A 20,510-nucleotide genomic window follows, 5' to 3' on the forward strand; every position below is an offset into this window, starting at 1 on the left:
CATTCTGGTTTGATGAGCTTATTACTACCATATTTTTGTTGTTGTTTACAATTGATCATTCAAATAAAAAGTCAACTAACTTCTCACACTTATTTTCTCTGTTTTTCAGAGGTGTTATTTTTTTTTTAAATGAAAGCTCATGATAGATCAATTTCATCTATACTTTTTCTTTCACTATACTTACAAAGATATATTTTTCTTAGGATACTTATTTACGAAAGAATTTTCTCATTCTCCTTCAAACTATTTTTCTTCCTGTGGCTCAGTCTTTGTCCTATAGAGGGAGAAATATTCTGATTCATTTTTATGAGGATAACTTTAGACCTAGGGCATTAAGCTATACCAACTGCTCTTTGTCTTTTTTTTTTTCTTGGCATAAATCCAAATGCCCAACCAGTATCCAAAGGAAATAGTCCATCTTGATAACAGATGTTATTCTTTCCAGTATGGAGTATCTAACTTTTAGCCAAACAGTGGTATAAACCATCATTTAAGGAAATGACGTTCAAGAGGGCAATAATTTTTTATTTTTATTAGTAATAAAAAATGGTATATATAATAATAACTACTATCATTATTGAGTGCATTATATTCTAGAGACTGGGACAAGTCATTTCAGTTAATACTCATTAAAACATTTACCTATCAGGATTCATGACTTGACTAAGATCATATATTTAAAAAGTGTTAGAGCCAAATATAAATTCCACAATTCCTTATTTTAAGCACCATGCTAAGCCCAGATTGTGGCACTTTTCCTTTGTCTAAAATCTGTGTCAGCCCCATTGTCATGATGCATCCACCTTTTTCTTCTGCCAAGCAAACCTATGTGTTTGTTTCTGAACCATTCTTATTTAGGCCTGGGAAAGAATGTCAGTAGCAGCCATTATCAGAAGCAAAGAGAAACTACTACTTAATAAGTACTCTTATAAGAGAGTCACTGTGTTCAGGGTTTCATATGAGCAATTTCATTTGATCCCTATCAACAGTCTTGCCTATATCTGTGGTTGCTGCTTTTGAGAGGTTCAATAGCCTGCCCAAGATCAAATGGCTAGTAGGTGGCAAGAAGTGAATAGGTCTGACTTGTAGGAGAGTTTATCTTTGATTTCAGTCACCAGTGGATGGTCTGCCTATTGTTAAAGGTGACATGAATCATTTTTTGTGCTTAAATTATTTCCCAGAATTCTCAGCTCTCCAAAGATGCATCCCTTACAACTATTATGGTTTATCTCCTCACTCTGTGGCTACGTTTCCTCTTTTTAACAGCTCACTTCTTTACTAACGGCCAATCAGATGACGGACTATAAAAAATTACAAAGGCTAAAAGCTTTTTGTTCCCTGCACTGCCTGTCATAACAGTGCCCGGAGGTGATGTATTTTTGAAGAAACAAGGTTTCCCTAAGTAATTGGGGTGCGTTTTTGTTTTGTTTTGTTTTTTGTTTTGTTTTGCCTGTAAATAAACACAGCTTTCTGGTTCTGTTGTTCTTTTGTCTACGTTTTCTTTTATTTTTGGAGAGATGCATTATCTCACCGAAAATCTAAGATGCCATAAAAACATGATATATCATTATCTGTGTTTACTCTTTAATTATCCTCCTTGCCTATAAAATTGGTAATTTTTTTCACTCATTTACTTCATACCTACTAGGTCCTGTTACAGAAGTAAAAACTGACATATATGTCACCAGCTTTGGACCTGTCTCTGATGTTGAAATGGTAGGTATTTGGGAAATTCAGTGTACCTCTTGAGGTTTGGAAGTAAACATGCAGAAGAGAGGGCAATTAATATTTATTTTGTTGTTAATCACACACAGCTAGAAAGTCAAAGAACCGCCTAGTTAATCTCAAAAGTTTATAAGGAGTAAGACATTGAATTTACATTTCATCTCTAACATTTGAATATTTTTTGGTTTGGAATTATTATCAACAAAGAAAAGAACTTTCCTATTACTAGTCTCCATGGCACAACGTTTTATGTAGTAATTTTTTCCCTTAGAAAATTATTGAAGAGGAGAAAATTGAAGAGTGTAATTAGTTTTTGTATGAAACTATACCGTAGTCCTAATTGCATTTAGTATTCCATGTTGGCCCAATTGCTCACTCCCTGCCCCCACCCCAACCCCTTCTTGCCCTACCTCTCTCTCATGCTTAAAGAGGTTAGAACATCTGATCAGGATGAATTCATCCATTCAGTTGTGCCTTCTAATATTAAATATATGTAGTTTAAAAGTCAAAGGGCCAACTTTACTTTTTTCCTTGACCCGAGGCTCTTAGGCTAACTTTAATAAATTCTGTGAATATAAAATTACTTTTTACATATTTTACTTTGTCTTAGAGATGCCTACAATTTTATGATCAATTATGCCATGATATTTGTTACACTTACTAATTTTGCTACCTGGTCTAAAGTACAGCTGTAATTACCTGATGCTGGCAGTTTTATTAAATTATAGTAATTACTCTCAAATGATTCATGTGTATGGTAATTTACTTATCTAATAAAGTAGAAGATTAAGGTATCAAGATGGACATAACATGCTTTAATTGCTGAAAATCTTTTAGTTCTATTGATTTAAGAAAATTTCTGCTCCTATTAATTTTGTTTTTATTTGGGTAGTTTTTTTTTTTTTAATGAGTGGGAAGGAGGCTAGAATTTAATGCATATTTATGTGTAGTCATCTGTGATTTGAATATGTCACAAACTAACTTCCCTAGGAATACACAATGGATGTGTTCTTCAGACAGACATGGATTGACAAAAGACTAAAATATGATGGCCCCATTGAAATTTTGAGATTGAACAATATGATGGTAACAAAAGTATGGACCCCTGATACTTTCTTCAGGAATGGAAAGAAATCTGTTTCACATAATATGACAGCTCCAAATAAACTTTTTAGAATTATGAGAAATGGCACTATTTTATACACAATGAGGTAGTCATTTTTTTCTTTTTCCTTCTTCCCTTTTTATGCTTTTTTTCCCTCCTTCCCTTTTTCCCTCTTTCTGTCCTTCCTTCCTGCTTTCCATCCTTCTCATTTTAGGTGTCATAAAATCATTTTTAAAGTGAGAGCTAATGTTAATTGTATTTTTCCACTTTAGACTCACCATAAGTGCAGAGTGTCCCATGAGATTGGTGGATTTCCCCATGGATGGTCATGCATGCCCTTTGAAATTTGGAAGTTGTAAGTTACAGTACAAATATTGTTAGAATTTATTATTACCTAATGCAAGCTGATACTTATATATGGGCACGATTCCCATAATCCATTTAAATCATTGTTCATGACAACAACTCTCTAAGATTTGACTTTGAGGAGACTATTTTAACCCATTTCCAAAAACCAAAAATCTGTTTGTACAGATAGCCTAGGTAGACTGACTCATTAATAATAGGTTGGTGGTCAGTGGTGAAATTCAGGGACCCCTGGACTCCATATGTTGGTGGTGTAACAAAGAAAGTACAAAGGATTTTTAACGGAGAGGGGAGTAATTGAACAGTGTCTGTTACAAGCAGTCTTCTTTAAGGCAGATTTGAAAAAAGGTGAGAGAAGTTTCAGGGTTTCTTGAAATGACAAGGGCTGGATAATATCAGCGACGCTGTTAGTATCAAAGTGGCTGAAGCATGATGAAAGCATAGGAGGAGGTATGGTCTGATACACAGACAGAGCCAGATAATATATCACCTTATAGACCACGTTAAGGAGTTTGGATTCTATTGTAAATGCTATAGAAAGCCCTTGGAAGGTTTTACTAGGGGATTTGGCATTCTTTGACATTTTACAACTTCATTTCAGCTTTTCTATGGAGAATGGATTGTAGGGAGGTTAGGGTAGATGCAGAGAAGAGTTGGAGGCTATTGCTTTAGTACCATCAAAGATGGCAGTGGCTTAGACAAGGATGGTACTAGAGGAGAAGTTGTGAGGTAGATGAATTGGGCATATTTTGAGGAAGTAAAGGCGAGAAGGTGAAATGAATGGGTAGAAAAGAATATGGAATTCTTTTCCCCTAAGCTTCCTTCTCTGAGATGGCAGAAAAATGAGGTTGCCTCTTCTAAGGCCTGCCGCAAATATTTGATTCAATCAGAATCTAGCAAAAATAGGTGCTAGCTTTTATTATTGCTTCAGATCCTTAGTATACTGATTGTGAAACTTTTGCCTGCTATTACCATTGCTCACTGCTTAACTTAATGAGAATTGGACATCACCCTTCTTTTACAACCCCTAGTAATCACAGTATTCAGTGAGCTAAGTTAATTCTAGAGAGAGTCATTTGCTCCCTAACCAGTGACTTAATGAGAGAAGATTTAAAAAAAAAATACACAGACAGAAAGGGCCATCTCACTGGGGGCAGAATTAAAACCCATTGGTACTGTAATAATTTAAAATTTCCCCCAAGATAGTTCTTATCTATGGGAAATTCTTTCCCATGCAGCCCCCTCTGGTTCCCATACACAGCACTCTTCCTAGTGACTTGAACATAGTTGATACTCAATCAGGGTTTGTGCTAAATAAAGAAATCACTCTTTGGAAGTTGAATTTTTGGGTTAGGAATTAAGAAGAGAGACACCTTTTGATTGCCTTCACCCATTTTGCCCACGCCCCCATTTCCTGCCTGAAATATTGAATCATTAAGAGCAAGGTTATTCTATCAAGGTAGAATAGCCAAGAGAAGGATACCTGATTTAGAATATCAAGGGCAGGAACATAGTATTCGGGGTCTTTTAAATGTCTACTGCTAAATGGCAAAACAAGCCTCAGAGTTCGTTTTGTGAAATCATTTGTAAAATGATTTCCCTAGGTATCAGCTCCTTTGTAGAATTAAGCAATTTCACTGAGGACCTACTGTGCTCTAGCCATTTTAGGAAGGTTTGTGGAGGGAACCAATTCATCATGGTTCTTTTGGGCTTCCTTGTGTGTGAGCCAAGCTATCTGTTGTGGGTAGACTGGTAAGGCAAGCAGCTGGTTTCCATTCGAATTCAACACGGAGTAATAGAAAATGGGCTTAAATTGCCGCTGGGAGGGATTTGTTGAAGACGGAAGGGAAAATGTCCTGATTGTAAGAGTTGAAAGGTAGCGGAACTGGTTGTGTAATTATACTCCCTGGAGAGCTTTACGAACAGCAGAACCAGTTGTCCCTGCAGAATGGTTCCCAAACAATATGGGTGTTGCCCAGAGGCAGCCTGGAATAGGTGACCCCCGAAGAGCTCTCCCAACAGTAGGATTTGGTTTGGGTTTGGGTTTTATTGTTGTATTATTATAGACAGCATCTGGTACATTTCTAATTGGCAGAACAGCCTTGGGATGGAAGAAGTCAGTATTGGTCAAGCATTAGAATTGAGTTAGAGTGGGAGGAAATATTTTCTTTGGTGGAGGAGCATGATTTCTGTTTTTCAACTGCTTATCCTATCAGCATGGAAGCACATCCAAGTGCACTGATACATATATAACATTTAAGTTGCCTTAGTTTTAGTCTCTCCTTCTCCAATCCTTTGACATAAAAACAAGAAATATGCTGAGTTGCAAGGCTTTTCATTTAATCTCTACAGTTTTCTAAATATTAAGCATGTTTGAATAAATCATAATGATTATTGTTTCCTTTTATTCCATCTTTCTTGAACATGTGTAATATTCTTAAGTGTTGACCGTCAGTCCTGATGAAAAAGGACCATTAAGTCTAATCACATTCTGGGCTCTCATTCAGATGCATATCCGAAGAGTGAGATGATTTATACCTGGACAAAAGGTCCTGAGAAATCAGTGGAAGTTCCAAAGGAGTCTTCCAGCTTAGTCCAATATGACTTGGTGGGGCAAACTGTATCAAGTGAAACTATCAAGTCCATTACGGGTGAGATGCTTAACGATTAAAGTCAATATGCTACTTGGCATTAATTTTCTAGCCTGCAAGTGGGATTGAAAACCACGTTTTGGAATTTGAGTCTTCTGAATCTTGGACTTCACAGTCTGAGAATAAGGCCACAGCTTTCCTAAGTAACTTTCTTAATACGTCGCTTTCAGATGTCACATTAAAAATATTTATCAATAGCTCCCAGAAATCTTATAGTTTGTTTCCCTTATTAGCTTTTTAGATTTTTGTCTAAATGCCCATAAAAGATGCTTGAACTCAGGGATGTTATAAATGGCTCTATGTTATACATTTCTCTTTGTATTTTTCTTCATATGTATAACATTTAGAAATACAGCTCTTTCCTAAAACTAAGGCAGTAAGACAGCCTCTCTCAAAGCATATATGTATATGTAACGTATATCTGAGTATTTCAATTCTTTCCAAAATTAAGCTTTAGATTTTCAAGTGTGTGTATCTCCATTTTTTCTAGTGATTTTCCATAAAAGTGAGGTCTAAATTCTGCTTTTAAAAAATGCTGAAATTGAAGGCTAATCGCTTTCGCAGTACCAGATCTTTAAAATAGAAAACACTGCAAGAATTTTTAAAAAGTTGTAGCTTAATTTGTTAAATTGCTTAACCACTATATAGAACAAAAGTGTTTTTCTGTGTAATGATGTTCAGTATCATTTCCTCCTTAGGAGCTATGTGTTTCTCAGCTTGCTTGCAATGCACAACAGATCATTCTTTGTCTGAAATACTGTTTGTTAGTCTGAAATATGATTATGAAGTCATTGACTAATTGCCTGCGTAACCAATAATACATTTTCCTCGTGTTTTATTTGTAGGTGAATATATTGTTATGACAGTTTATTTCCACCTCAGGCGGAAGATGGGTTACTTTATGATTCAGACATACATTCCATGTATTATGACAGTGATTCTTTCTCAAGTTTCGTTCTGGATAAACAAGGAATCAGTTCCAGCTAGGACTGTATTTGGTAAGTGCAATTCATTTCGTGGGTATTTTTGTTTGCGTTATATTTTGATCACGATGCACAGGAATAGTTCTTAGACGTCATTTTTTTCCTAAGAAAATATTAAACAGTAATATGTCAAGCTGTATGGAGAAAAGAATCACATAGCTTTCTTTCTTTTTTCTTTTTTTTTCATAAACTTTCATTTTTACCCAGCCAATACAAATAAGGTTTGAGGGGATATAGGTAGGCTATCCCTTCCTTTGGGGCCTCATCGAATTTCCCTTATTGAGACCAGGCAGATCAGACCAAGTGGGAATCTGGGTATGATTTCACTTTTCGTGATATTCTTGGGCTCCTACCTTAATGCTGTGTAGTTGAATTAAAATCATATCTAGGTGTTAAAATGCAATGCACTGGGAACTTAAAATAAAACAAATAAGAGTCATGGCTGAATGAATATGAAAGCCTTAGAATAATTTGCCTTTTAATGAAGAGGAACAAAATGCCAGTGGTTTAAATGCATCGAGTTGGATGGCATTATATGCTTAGTTGATTAGCTCATTGTTATATTTTATCTCCATCTTTTCTTTTCTGAACACAGGCATATTTTCTTCTTTTTGTTTTTATAGTGGCTTCCTATATATCATATTCTTAACTATATGAGGTCCAGAGCACATCAGTTTTAAATTTTTATAGCTGTGAACAAGTCTTCTGTATATCAGCCATGCTTTTGAATAATACAATTTGTTATAATGATATTTATTCAATTTAACATATTTCTCTATTCTTTTTCTATTGATTGTGAGTAGCAAAAGCATTCAGTAGTAGGATAAGAGGGAAAATGTTCACAGTTGGTCTGGACTGGAGGTACAATCCTCACAAGAGATGTTACTCTTCCTTTGCTTTTTCTAGTTGGTAGGATCAAAGCCATGATATAATATCCATTTTCACACAACAGCAGGAGGGATGCTGGTGAGAAGAAACTGGGGGAAGTGGGAACTTCTCATCCCGCTTTCCCATCCTTATAGAGAACTGATCAGGTGTTTTAGTGTCCTCAATGCCTCTGAACGTGAGGAAATTTTCCACAGACATCTGCACCACCCCCCTTAATCTTAGGTTTACTCAAGAACCCTACTGGGGAAACTATTACAGAAGGGTCAATGCTGGGGGCAGGGTATGACCCCAGGAGGGCAGCGAGCGGGTCTCATGGCACTACTTACTTCATAGAGTTGTGAGGGTTCAATTAAAGAATAACTGCACATTGCAAGTGTTGAATAAATTTTACCTATAAAAATGGGTGTAAAAATGAAAGAGCAAATAACAAATCTAAGCTTGGGACTATAATAGATTGGGGTTTGAAACCGGAATCTGGCACTTATTTTCTCCATCCGTATACATCTCCATCTTAATGCATCTCTCCTTCATGGACTGGTGAGGAGCTAGACTGATGTTCAGTACTTATCCCAGGGCACATGGTGCACTTAGTACGTATTCGTTACTCTCTCTCGTACTTCTCTCACATGGAGGAGATTTATTTTGTTGCAACTTGGCTTCCTTGATTTTTAATTGCTTTTCAAGGAAAACACTTACTGTTATTGCATAATACCTGGCACTCTGCTAGGTCCTTTATGCTCCTTACCTCATCTAGTGTGTATACTAGACTTGGGTCTTTACATATCACGTTCAGAGTCAGCCTGACGGGGCAGGAAGTCCCTGCGGAGGCTGAGCACAGACCAAACTCCCTTCACTTTCCCTGGCACAAATCATACCAATATTTCAGGAATTATTATCAGAAAATAAAAATAAAACCGCTGATACACATATTATCATCTTTTCTCCATGACCTTAAAGACTATCTAGAGCAGAAAATATTGACCCATCCTTTGTGCATCTGATGAAGAGGCAATAGTGTCTTAATACAGATTCTGCAGCCAGGCAGCCTCGGTTCTAACCACAAGGTCTACCACCAATTTGCTGTAAACCGCCAATGAGTTACTTCTGCTCATTTCCTCGTGTGTTGCAACAGGATGAATTGTTGTACCTACTTCATAGGGTTTCTATGAGGATTAAATTGAATTAATTTGGATAAAGCACTTGGAACAAAGCCTATCACACAATACATTTTATTTAAGTATTTATTATTATAATAGTCCGTGCTACCATCTACCTCATTTAAGAATCACTACTTGATACTATAATATGAATGTCCCCTGTATTTTATAGTTATTGTGATTGTTTGATAAGCTTCAAAAGCTTTTTTGGTTGAATACAAACCGGTAGCCACTGTACTATCTCACTTGTCCCCCAAACAATAGAAATTTCCAGTGGTGTGGAGAAGGATAACATTGATTACATTAGTACCCACCAACATCTCCAACAGATAAGACACTGTAAGGAAATTAAGTGGCATGTAGCAAGGATACTGGTAGTACTAATAATAATGATGATAAGATTTACCATCTTATGTAATCTTCACAATAACTCAGCAACGTAGGTGTTATTAGTTTTTCACAGATAAGGAAAATAACTCAAAGAAATCAAGAAACTTGTATAAAGTCACATACTTACAAATGATGGACCCAGGACAATTTCTGTCTAACTTCGAGAACCCTGCCATTTCTACTCTGCCGTTCTGTCTTCACAGGAAGTATGAGGATGTGGGCATTTGTGGAGTATTCCAGAGCTTCTGAGTGAGATTGATGGATGTGTGCTGAAGATAATTCGTGGGTAGCTTTTTCCATTTGAACTGTGACATTTGCCTATCTTGTGCTCGTGTGCCAAGATGTTGGTTTTGATTGACCAGGGAAATTATGCACAGCAATTAAGTCTTCAAAGACCTAAGATGTATCAGAATGGTAATTATTAAACTGTTCATTGAGGCACTGAGATGGCATTTTCCTAAGGAAGTTAAGTTTTAAGTATTTGGGGAACATTAGCAATCTATTGCATATGAGCTTTAAGTAAAAAATTAATTTTGGACTAGTATTTCTTTTCCCTAATTTTCATTTCCCTCTTCACTCTGGGCAAGTATATGTTGGATCAGGGATGTCACTAGAGATCATGGAAAAATAGACTCTCCTCTTCTCCCCCCCCAAATTAATTAGTGTAAATATGAAAAGCAGAGTGTGATAAATTCTCTCCAAAGGCCTTCTATCTGCAAAGTTGTATGCCTTTAAGTCTTGTAATTATTCCAGTATAGTAAAATGTTAAACCAGAGTAAATGCCAGCTGGCATATCTAAATCATTACTAGTTCATTTTCTTGGAGTGGCCAGCCAAAAATTTACTCTTGAGCACAGTCTTAGCCTACTCTTACACGTCCTCTCCCAGCTCCTGGGCCAGCCAATATGGTACATATTCAGCATTATAAAAGCAGGTACTGGCATCAATACTTGAACATGTCAAAAAAATTCTATGGTTGTTGAAATGTTTTCAGGGTAGATGCCAATTAAGCCATTTAGAGCAGATGCACTGTCTTCCTAGATGCAGAGGAAGCATGTCTCCTTATCTGAAGGGTTGGCTTCTGTTTGCTACTCTTTTGGTGTTTATTTAACCAAATGCTCTGTCTAAAAACAGCTGTAAGAAGCACATTCCTGTCATGCTAGCGCTTTCTTTAAGTTTGACCACAAGGTGGAGAAAATTTTTTGTCTAAAAGGACGGCAACACTTAGCCAATTGTTTATACAGGTCACTTGCCTAACTTTGCCAACAGTCATAAGATATGAACCATAATATTTGAAGGCTCTTTTACAAACTTTCAAATCAAATTGACTCAAACCAGTGAAAGAGAAGTGGAAAGTGGCCACATATTTTTTGCATTTATGTCCGTAGCATCATTTAACATCTTCATGAACTTGGTGATCTACCCTCCTTAGTGATCAGGAAGTAATTTTGGGATTCAAGGCTCAATAATTGCATTAATATCCTGCTTGCTTAGCACTGATAAGGGAATTTCTTCACATGACAGCAGGAGATGAAGACCACTACTTCAGGTCTGCAGGAGAAATTGTTCTGGTATCAAAAAAAAAATGTTCAAAGCAACCTGAGAAATCCTAAATCGCTTATATTTGAGTTTGAGTTTTCCTTTTTGGTTATCACATTATTCTGAGTTCTGAGTAGTATTCTTATTTAGGCTGCAGTGTTCATATTTTATTTCCAAGTGCTTTCAGCATAATTTCTGTGATAGTAGAGGAAACATACACAAGGAAGTTGTAGAACAGTTTTGAATTCTTAATAGGCCATTAAACCTTAATTTTTATGAATAAGAAGAAAAACTTTGATTTATCTTCAAACTTTGTAGCTAGAATTTTCAGTTAATTTACATCTCACAGGCAGTATGGGAATGCTGCCATTTTTCTGAGATCAAATGGAGACCTAAAAGTTTTAGGATTTCTTTCTGAAATGAAGTCCAATAAATTCACAGTACTCCATTTTCGGAGCTATTTCAGTATCTCCATATTTGACCCAGCAAACATTTAAAAATCTGTTTTAGGTGAATAAATTCTAAAACATCACACTTTTTTTCTTTAAAAAGGGAATACAACCAAATCCTCAAGTTTCTTTCTCTGTAGAGTTTATGGAATATTTTTAAAAGATCTATAGCTTATACACCACACAGTTGCTCTAATTTTTTATTTTCTAAACATTGACAATTCAGAAGGGACTGGAGAAGAAATGGATTGGTGAGGAGGTGAAAAAATGAGTTTTTATTTACTATGCATTTATCATGTATCCAGCATTATATGAACTATGGTAAATCCTGAAGCAGTGTTAGACATTTCTGCCCTCAAGGAAGCTACACTAAATTAGGTTGTGGAGACAGGCCTACATGCATGGAACAATTAGGGAACAAGGCAGAATATAATTAAATGCTGAGTTCAGGAGACAATATAATTTCTCCCTAATTTCAAATATTATTATTCTATTACTCTTGCATGGGGCTCGCTATCTCTTCAGTTTGACATGTTATTATTTGGCTTTTGGTGAAGGATTGACATGGATTGGAGTATATAGTTTAGGTGCCTTTTTCATCATCATCATCATCATCCTCACCATCTTCAATTCAGGAACAATTCTGGACATTATATACAATGAGTTTATTTTTATTTATTTTTTTAAAGATTTTATTTTATTTATTTGACAGAGAAAGAGAGCGCGCACAAGCAGGGGGAATGGCAGAGGGAGAGGGAGAGGCAGACTCCCCACTGAGCAGGGAGCCCAATGCAGAGCTCCATCCCAGGACCCCGGGGTCAAGACCTGAGCTGAGGGCAGAGACTTAACCAACTGAGCTACCCAGGTGCCCCCAGAATGAGTTTAAATGGATATAGTAAATTCTCACAGAAATCTCCAAAGCTTAACTAGATAACATAGATTATATATGCAGATAGACAAAGATACACAAAGAGACAACTATTAGCATCCTTAAATAACAGTTCTCTATAGCTCCAGTGACAAGTGGAATTTTTCCACTGAGAATGGGGGCTAACCTTTTTTTCAGGTGGAAGAGAAGGCTTCCCCAGAGATGATATTCTTCAGAAACCTATTGATGAAAGAGAAGTACCTCTATTCTTGTTGCAAAGATTTTCCTGCCTACCACAAACTGATGCACGGTAGATGTCCAGTATTTTTAAAACCAAATTATTCTAGAAATCTATTTTTCCAGAAATATACCTCTATTGCTTTTTATAAATGAAGCTCTTTCACAACTAGATTATTATTTTATTATTATCTTAATTCGATAGGTAATATTCAGTTATAAGTATCTATGACTCATGATTTTTCTGGTCACGATTCTCCATAGCAATGGGCCATGCCTATCCCAGAAATTCTGATGATCCAAATGACAGTGCTATCAACCTCTCACTCCTGGTTGAGAATCAGTGCTTCATGAGTCACACTTCCTGTTAGGTGTATGTGTTGACTTTCTCAGGTATGTTGGCTCAGATACTAACACCAGTCCAATATATGATAGGTGCTGCATATACTTGTAATCTTTATAGCAAACCCAATAGGTAAGTATCAAATGAAGCCCAATGAGTTTTCCTCACTTGGTCCAAGTCACACTGAGCCAACGATTAGAAGGATTTTAATGATATCTGTCTCTTACTTGAAAACCTGTGATAATTTCACTGAACCCCTAGGGTTTGAATCTTCCATCAAAGATGGTTTGAGATATTGTAAACTTTGTTACCCCTCCCCCTCCAAGTCCCGAGGTTTGTTGGTTTGTTTGCGTAGAAGTAATGGTAAAGTATTTTGTCTCTTTGCTCTTTTGCTTCTGAAGGAATAACCACAGTCCTCACCATGACCACACTGAGCATCAGCGCGCGGCATTCTTTGCCCAAGGTGTCCTACGCTACTGCCATGGATTGGTTCATAGCCGTCTGCTTTGCTTTCGTATTTTCTGCCCTTATTGAGTTTGCTGCTGTCAATTATTTTACCAATATTCAAATGGAAAAAGCCAAAAGGAAGTCCTCAAAAGCCCTCCAGGAAATACCAGTGGCTCCTGTGCAGAGAGAAAAGCCTTCCGAAGCACCTCTGCAGGTAATTGACTTAATCTCCTTCAGTTGAAGATTTCAGCTTTTTGGTCAGATTTGCATTGCCAGGGGAAACACTGAGAATTTGAAAATCCCAATAATAATTTGTAAGTCATTTAAAATCCAGAAAAATAGAAAAGGACACTTGTAAATGTAAACTTTAAAACTATGATTAATGGCCTAAAAATCAAATGGGTCCAGATGAGCTAGATTTATGTGGAGCTAGTTGTTTGAAACATCCTGTCAGAATTAAGAGTTTTTGACTGGGGAAAAATCTGATGTCTACTATTAAGAGGAACCTGTGGATAAGTTTGAGTGGGTTGATCAGTCATTTTAGTGGAGTTCATTGAACAAAGTAAAGCAGTGATTCTTGACATGATCCCACATTAGAACTATCCCATGGGGCCTGGTGGGGCCCTTGTATTAAACAAGGAAATAAAACCAATAAACAAGAAGACCCATAGTTGTAGCTGACGTACACCAAAGATGAAGCATTATTGTCCTAAAGGGACAGACCTAAAGGGATGTAAAAATCTAAGACTACTGTAATTTACGTTGGGCACATCAGTGATTCTGTGATTAAAGAAAAAAAGTTCTAAAGTAACGTTTTCCTCATGGACTCCAGTTGTACAAAAATAGCAAGATCTTCATGTGAAAACAGGTAAGCAAACGGGCAGCTACTCCTCCTCCTCTCCCGCCTCCATCTCCCCCTCCTCCTCCACTATCTCTTTCTTTCTTAATCTCACTCTACTCAGCTTCCTCTTGAATCAGCAGACAAGTGTCTGTGGTCCCTAATCCATAGCCTTGTAGTTGCCACAAGTTGTGGTCTAACACTCTTTTGCCCAAATCAAAGTATATATAAATGATCAACTTTATTGTCTGTAGATAATAACTCATGCCCTTACTTGTCAAACCATTCACTCATTCCTTTATTTTTTTTTTTAAAACTCATTCAACAAATACACATCCAATGTCAACCATGCAAGAGACTCTGTTTATGGTCTGGGAATCCACAATGTACATACCCCCATCCCCGGCCCTGCCCTGCAGCAAATATCCTGCTCTGTGGGGCTTACATTTAAGTGTGTAGGATGAGGAAGGGGAGACAGATGATTTAAAGAACATAACTAATAAAACACGTGGTGTGTTAGATGGTGACAGTGGTAGGGCTGGTGGTGGTAGAGCTGAAGCCCCTAAGAGGAAGGACCGATGTGCTGGGGGTTGTGAGAGGGCTGGGATTCCTTTCGGAATGCAGGTGGTGTGGGACCTCCTCCTCCGTAGGAAGATGGCAGCAGAACAGATTAGGTTAGATGCTCACGCCTGCGGGAATTAACTGGTCAGGGTTCAACAGTCTACAACTCCTGCAGAGCTCTGGGCACTGGTTCTCCAAGAAGAGCATGTGAGCAGGTAGGGGAATTACTGCCCTTCCCATTAAGTCAATTTTGATAGTTTACATTTTCTTCTAGAAGAACCCATTTCACAAGATTTTCAAAATCATTAGAAAGGATTTTGTACACTCTTTTCAGTGGGAAAAAAAATGATTATCTGCAGTTTTATTCCTTTCCCGTTCCCTATGGGTAAATTTATGCCCCCTCTGCCTTTGATTGTCATTTTAATTGCTTTGCTCTGTTGTGTTGAGGACTTGGTAGAAACATTCTACTTACTATTCCTTTCCAAAAAAAAAAAAAAAATTAAGTCTTGGGTATTTATTTATTTATTTATTTTACTGCTTCTGTTTTCTAATTACTGATGTGTGATTTATTTTATTTCTATCTTTCTTCAGGTTAATTACGTTACTCTTTTTCTAGTTTCTTGAGCTTAGTTCCTCTAATTTGTTTTCACTGTTTCTTATTTAATAATAAAGATTCCTTTATTGCAATGAGCTGTATTACCTACAGCTTTGGCCATAGTTCATAACTTTTGATACATATTATCATAATTATTTGCTAAATATTCAACAATTACATGGCTGATTTTCTCTATAAGCTAAGAATTATTTGGAAGATAATATTAAAATTTCCAAAGTGGATTTGGCTTGTTTATTTAACTCCACTGTTTATTTCTAGTTGTATCACATTGTATTCAGAAATGTTACCTGCACAAATGTAAATTTTATTCACACTTTCATTGTGCTCTGAATTATGTTAAAAGCTTATAAATGTTTGATGGCAGTTTGAAAGAAGTTGATTTGTAGCTATTAAATCAATTTTACTTAAAACATTATTATTTCATCCATCTAATAAATCACCTCTTGTCTTCTTGATCTTTCAAACACCAAGAAAGACACAGAGAGTTCTCCCACTGACAGGAGATTTGTGTTAAATTTTTTTCATATTTTGACTTTTTTTGTTTTATACACTTTGATACTCTGATATGCAACACCTAAAGATTCATAACTGCTCTGTTTTCATATCAGTCTATGTATTTAATCATAAAATAACCTTTTTTTTTTGTCCCATGTAATACCTTTTCCTTTGAATTCTTTTTGGTCTGATTTTAATGTTTTTTGTATTCTTTCTTAATATTAACTTTTGTAATATATTTTTACTACTAAATTCCTTATTCTTTATTTTCTCATGGACTTTAGAAGCTATATGTCATATCTTTATTTCACTAGTGATTAACTTTTAAGTTTTAAGACAACACATTTCTACTAATGATTTTCTAATAACATTGAAAAGTATAAAAACATAACAACTCTCCCATGTAGCTATTAACTTCTCCCAACCCCAGGATTGCTGAAGACCAGAGATTCTGGATTTGGAGACATATTTTATATACATATTTTTCTATTTATAGTGAGTTGTTATAGTTCTCTTTTCATTTTTTTTGCAAAGTGAACTTGCACTAGTGCTGTAATGGAATATTATAAATACTTAAAAGTACCACTTAATCAGAATAAAGCTAATGTCCAAAGGTGGGAAGAGGACCGATAATCTTCTGTTCGCTCCTTTAAACATATCTCTTGGATGGAGCTGTTGCCATTGCCAGTAAATCTCAATTGAACAAATGCAATGGGCTAAGTCCACTCTGATTCAGTAACTCCTCTTGGCAGGATGGGCCACAACCTGTGTGCAAATGACATAACCCAATGTCAAGAAAATTAATTTGTTTATGAGGGCATAGATTCATAGTATTTAAAGGTGGGAAAGAAATCTAGTCAAAATATACATCAGAGGCTTCATGTCCTCTACAATATTTGACTATGTATGTATAATAACTCAGATTTCCACAGCAGTTTACTTAAAAACTATGTGTGTTCTAAAGACAGTGATTAATAGGTTAGCTCACCCATCCTCCTAACTCCAGATTCCCACCAGAGCATAGCTGGCTTTGGAGTGTCAGTTGTCAGTGAATGGCTTCAGTATCAAGTTCAACTTTGAAGGTTGAGAACACATTAAAATTGAGAGAGGGAGGGAGGATTTGGGGGGAGGGACAGAGAGAGAGAGAGAAAGAGAGAGAAAGAGATAGGGAGAAGGAAATTTAGAAGGGGAAAGATTGTGTTAAGAGCAAAATTTTAAAACATATTATTGGAAGGAAATATTCTAAGAATATATAAGGTTTGGAGTTTCAGTAGAGATTCTAATCAGACAGCTGAAATTTGCTTATTCAAATATGTATTCCAGCTTGTATGGCTGTTTACTTATTTGAATGGTGCTGCCTTTGTTTAAAATGTGCTTTAACTCCTTATTTGGAATTGCCCTGAGAGTCTACATGACATTTGGTAATTCAAAAGTCCTTTGGGTAAGGTACCTAGTGGTTTGATTCATTGTCACCATATGTGACCTGTGGACTGTTAATGGCCTGGCAAAGGTTTATGGTGACCATTTGTATTCTTTGGGAATTGGAATGTGTATGGTTTATGCAATATTCATGAAGTAAGGAGAAAAGGCGGATTGGCAGAATCTAAGGGCAGCTGTGGGCAGCTTGAATATGTCTTTGGGCATCTCAAGAGGCAAAGCAGCTATTCTGCTTCTCTACTCAGCATTACCTTAATTCTGCCTTTGACTCTATCCTTCCAACACTTGAGTTAAGCTTCATTGTTGGGGCTGTACCCTTCCATATACTTACTACTTTTGAGAGTATCTATTCTCTCACTGATGCAGGTGATTTGGATTAATAGGCTGGTTTAGAAAATAAATAACTATTAAAAAAAGGAATATTTCTTAAAATCATATTTTAAAAAATCATTTGAAAATATATCTTACAGTCCTTGTTCAGTTAGAAAGTATGCATTTATGAGTGTATGTTGTATCTTGTGAAAAAAATCCAATGATATAATGACTAAAGTTAATTGGTCTCTTAAATTGTGTCAGGTACTATGTGATATGCTTTCCATGCGTTACTTAATTTCAAGGTCATGATAACTATTTCACAAATGAAGAAACTGAGGTTGGCAGTTGTTAAGCGATGTACTCAAGAAATGGTAAACCCAATATTTAAATTAATTCAGCTGTATCTGAATGCAGAACTTGTTCTCTTTTATTAGAACTCTGTTTTATAGTATTTAATTTATGATATACCTATAAAGAATAGACAGTAGAACGTGTATATTATATACATGCATAAAATGATCAGCCCAACAGTCTTGTTCATATTTCTATAAATAAATGACAATAGCAAAATATTCTGAACACTCTTAACATGTCAGTTAACAAGAACTTTTGCAGACATTCAAGCCTTAATGATGGATTAAAAATGTTGAGTGATGGAAATGGAGGGTGAGATGGTAGTGGCGTCATTCTCTAGAACAGAGAAGAGCAGTGAACCACCTTTAATTAAGAAGCTAATTAGTAAAAAAAATAAAATAAAATAAGCTAATTAGTTCAAGTTTAGATAGTGGCAGTTTCCATAGCAGGACATTTTCTCCCTTCCCACAATAGTGATGATTTTCTTTTTTCAAGCTGCAAATGCATACTTCTCCACTGCATACCTTTCCTTTCCCATCTACCTAATTTCTTTGTTTCCTTTTCACTGTAACTATTCTTCCTGGACTTCTCAATTTTAAAATGTTTGTAGATTCTTACAAGGATATTTGTAAAATTAAAGAGCTATTTGCTCTACTTAGAGTCTTAAGAAAAAGATGATATAAAAATAAATAAATAATTCAAGGTGCCTCTTGGATTCAATAATTTAAGTGCACTCATGAGAATCTCCTTTTTTACTATCCATTCTTCAAAGTCAAACTCAAGCCTTATTTCTCATGTGTGACTCATTCTGACTGGGGTTAAGGATCTCCGGGACATGGTCTCAGGGATTCACATATACAAAATGGGGGTGCTAATGGAACCTACTGGAAAGGCTTATCTTGAGGGTTAAATAATATCGTATGTGTCAAGTACATAGTACAAGTGTAATGCCCAGTAAATAATCGTATGATTATTATTATCCTTTATTTCTTGAAGCATCTTCAACATTTAAACTATGTATCACAAAATTTATCATTTAGGGCGCCTGGGTGGCTCAGTTGGTTAAGCGACTGCCTTCGGCTCGGGTCATGATCCTGGAGTCCCGGGATCGAGTCCCGCATCGGGCTCCCTGCTCGGCAGGGAGTCTGCTTCTCCCTCTGACCCTCCTCCCTCTCATGCTCTCTGTCTCTCATTCTCTCTCTAGCAAATAAATAAATAAAATCTTTAAAAAAAAAACAAAATTTATCATTTATAATATCCTGAAGTATTTTGCATAAGTAAATTGTTTCATATATTACTGCTATATTTACCTAGCTTAGGTGGCGAGCTCCTTAATAAAAGTGATTATGGTTTCATTCTGTTTCCTCGCACAGCACATTGAATGGTGTTTATTAGTTACTGTTTATTGATGGATTATAATGAGTCAACTCTAGGAATTGGACAACGGGAAATGTGGTGCCTCTGAAATTACATAAATATCAACCGTGTCCAAAAACAATTGTATTTTATGTAAAATTCTTTCTCACCAAAGTAAATGTGAACATCAAACAGATGTTACGTAGTGAGCTAGAGCTGAGTCGCTGGGAGCATCTAGAACAGCGAATATTCAGTCTTAGCATTCTGAGACACACTGTTAACAGTTGAACTCAGCTAGTGGGCAGCAAGGAAGAGCTGAGAGGGATGCTTTGAAAAAGATAAAACAAAACAAAAATCTCAGTAAATCACAAATGCAACTGTGCATTAGGAGGAAAGCCTCATTTGTTCTCCTTTGGTCATTTTAATCATATCACTTACACAGATGTCAATGACTATTAGCAACATCAGTGTTAAATACAATGATTTCCTAGCAGTTGGTAATACACAAGCTCCATTCCTTTGCAACAGGGTGTACAAACTAGGTCAGTTTTAGATTTTCATTTTAATCATTCTCAAAACTCCTCTTAGAAATGCTGTTCTTTAAATAGTTTAAGCTAACACACAGAAAACTTTCATTTTTCCATTTGTCCATATTTCTTTCATTTCTTAGTTTAAAAATCTCTTTCCTTGGCAGTTTGAAAAAGGACATGAAGAAGTGCTGTCAGTTCACTTGACATTTACATGTGTTTGTGACAGTAGTTTAATGACATTCTTTAAATCTTACATAAATTGTACCTCCCCAAGCCCATACCTTGTTTCAGTACAGAATGTTTTTTAGTTAGTAATGCTCTTTAGGCAATGAGTAATTGCTTAATTGCACAATTACTAAATGGTATGATTTATGTCAAGAATATCAGAATTATGTTTCATTTTCAGCCATATTTTTTATCTTTTAGTTTTGTTACCTGTCTTCTGTAGATTCATGAGAAATTGCCATGTTGCTAATCCTTGAGAGCAAATCTAGTCATTTAACAAGTGTTTACCAAGCAACTGCTATGCACCTGTCACCATGCAGGGCATTGAGGACTCAAAGACAAAACTAAGGAGCATTGTCTAGTGAAGGAGAGAGGTTAGTAGTCTTGTGAGTTAGTAGTATATTTAGTATATAGAAGTGTGTCTTGAGTCCTGGTTTTAGATTAATGCAAGCATACTTTTAGTAGTGGGAAATTACTCTCAAATCTTCACTGCTACCTCAGACCTGTCTGCTGAAATACCAATCTCTATATTCAATTACATATTGGGAACCTATTATATTTATGAATATTATGAAATACCTATTAAGTGTCAGTGTGCTAGAAATACTGTGCTAACTCCCTTCATAGATATGAGGA

The 20,510-nt window shown here is 36.1% G+C and overlaps 1 protein-coding gene across 3 annotated transcripts in view; it reads left to right on the plus strand.

Moving 5' to 3' along the window:
- The window catches only part of GABRA4 (gamma-aminobutyric acid type A receptor subunit alpha4), a 61,687-nt gene that overhangs the window by 13,117 nt on the left and 28,060 nt on the right, over nucleotides 1–20,510 (plus strand). For 2 of the 3 annotated variants that reach the window (XM_021701650.1, XM_021701649.1), the window contains exons 3-8: nucleotides 1,649–1,716; nucleotides 2,716–2,936; nucleotides 3,103–3,185; nucleotides 5,704–5,847; nucleotides 6,693–6,845; nucleotides 13,102–13,361. In XM_021701650.1, the coding sequence (XP_021557325.1) occupies nucleotides 1,649–1,716; nucleotides 2,716–2,936; nucleotides 3,103–3,185; nucleotides 5,704–5,847; nucleotides 6,693–6,845; nucleotides 13,102–13,361 (929 nt within the window). The remainder of the gene's footprint in view (nucleotides 1–1,648; nucleotides 1,717–2,715; nucleotides 2,937–3,102; nucleotides 3,186–5,703; nucleotides 5,848–6,692; nucleotides 6,846–13,101; nucleotides 13,362–20,510) is intronic. The other variant, XM_021701651.1, reaches the window with a different exon arrangement.

This window comes from Neomonachus schauinslandi, chromosome 2 (genome assembly GCF_002201575.2).
Source record: "Neomonachus schauinslandi chromosome 2, ASM220157v2, whole genome shotgun sequence".
Classification (NCBI taxonomy): Eukaryota; Metazoa; Chordata; class Mammalia; order Carnivora; family Phocidae; genus Neomonachus; species Neomonachus schauinslandi.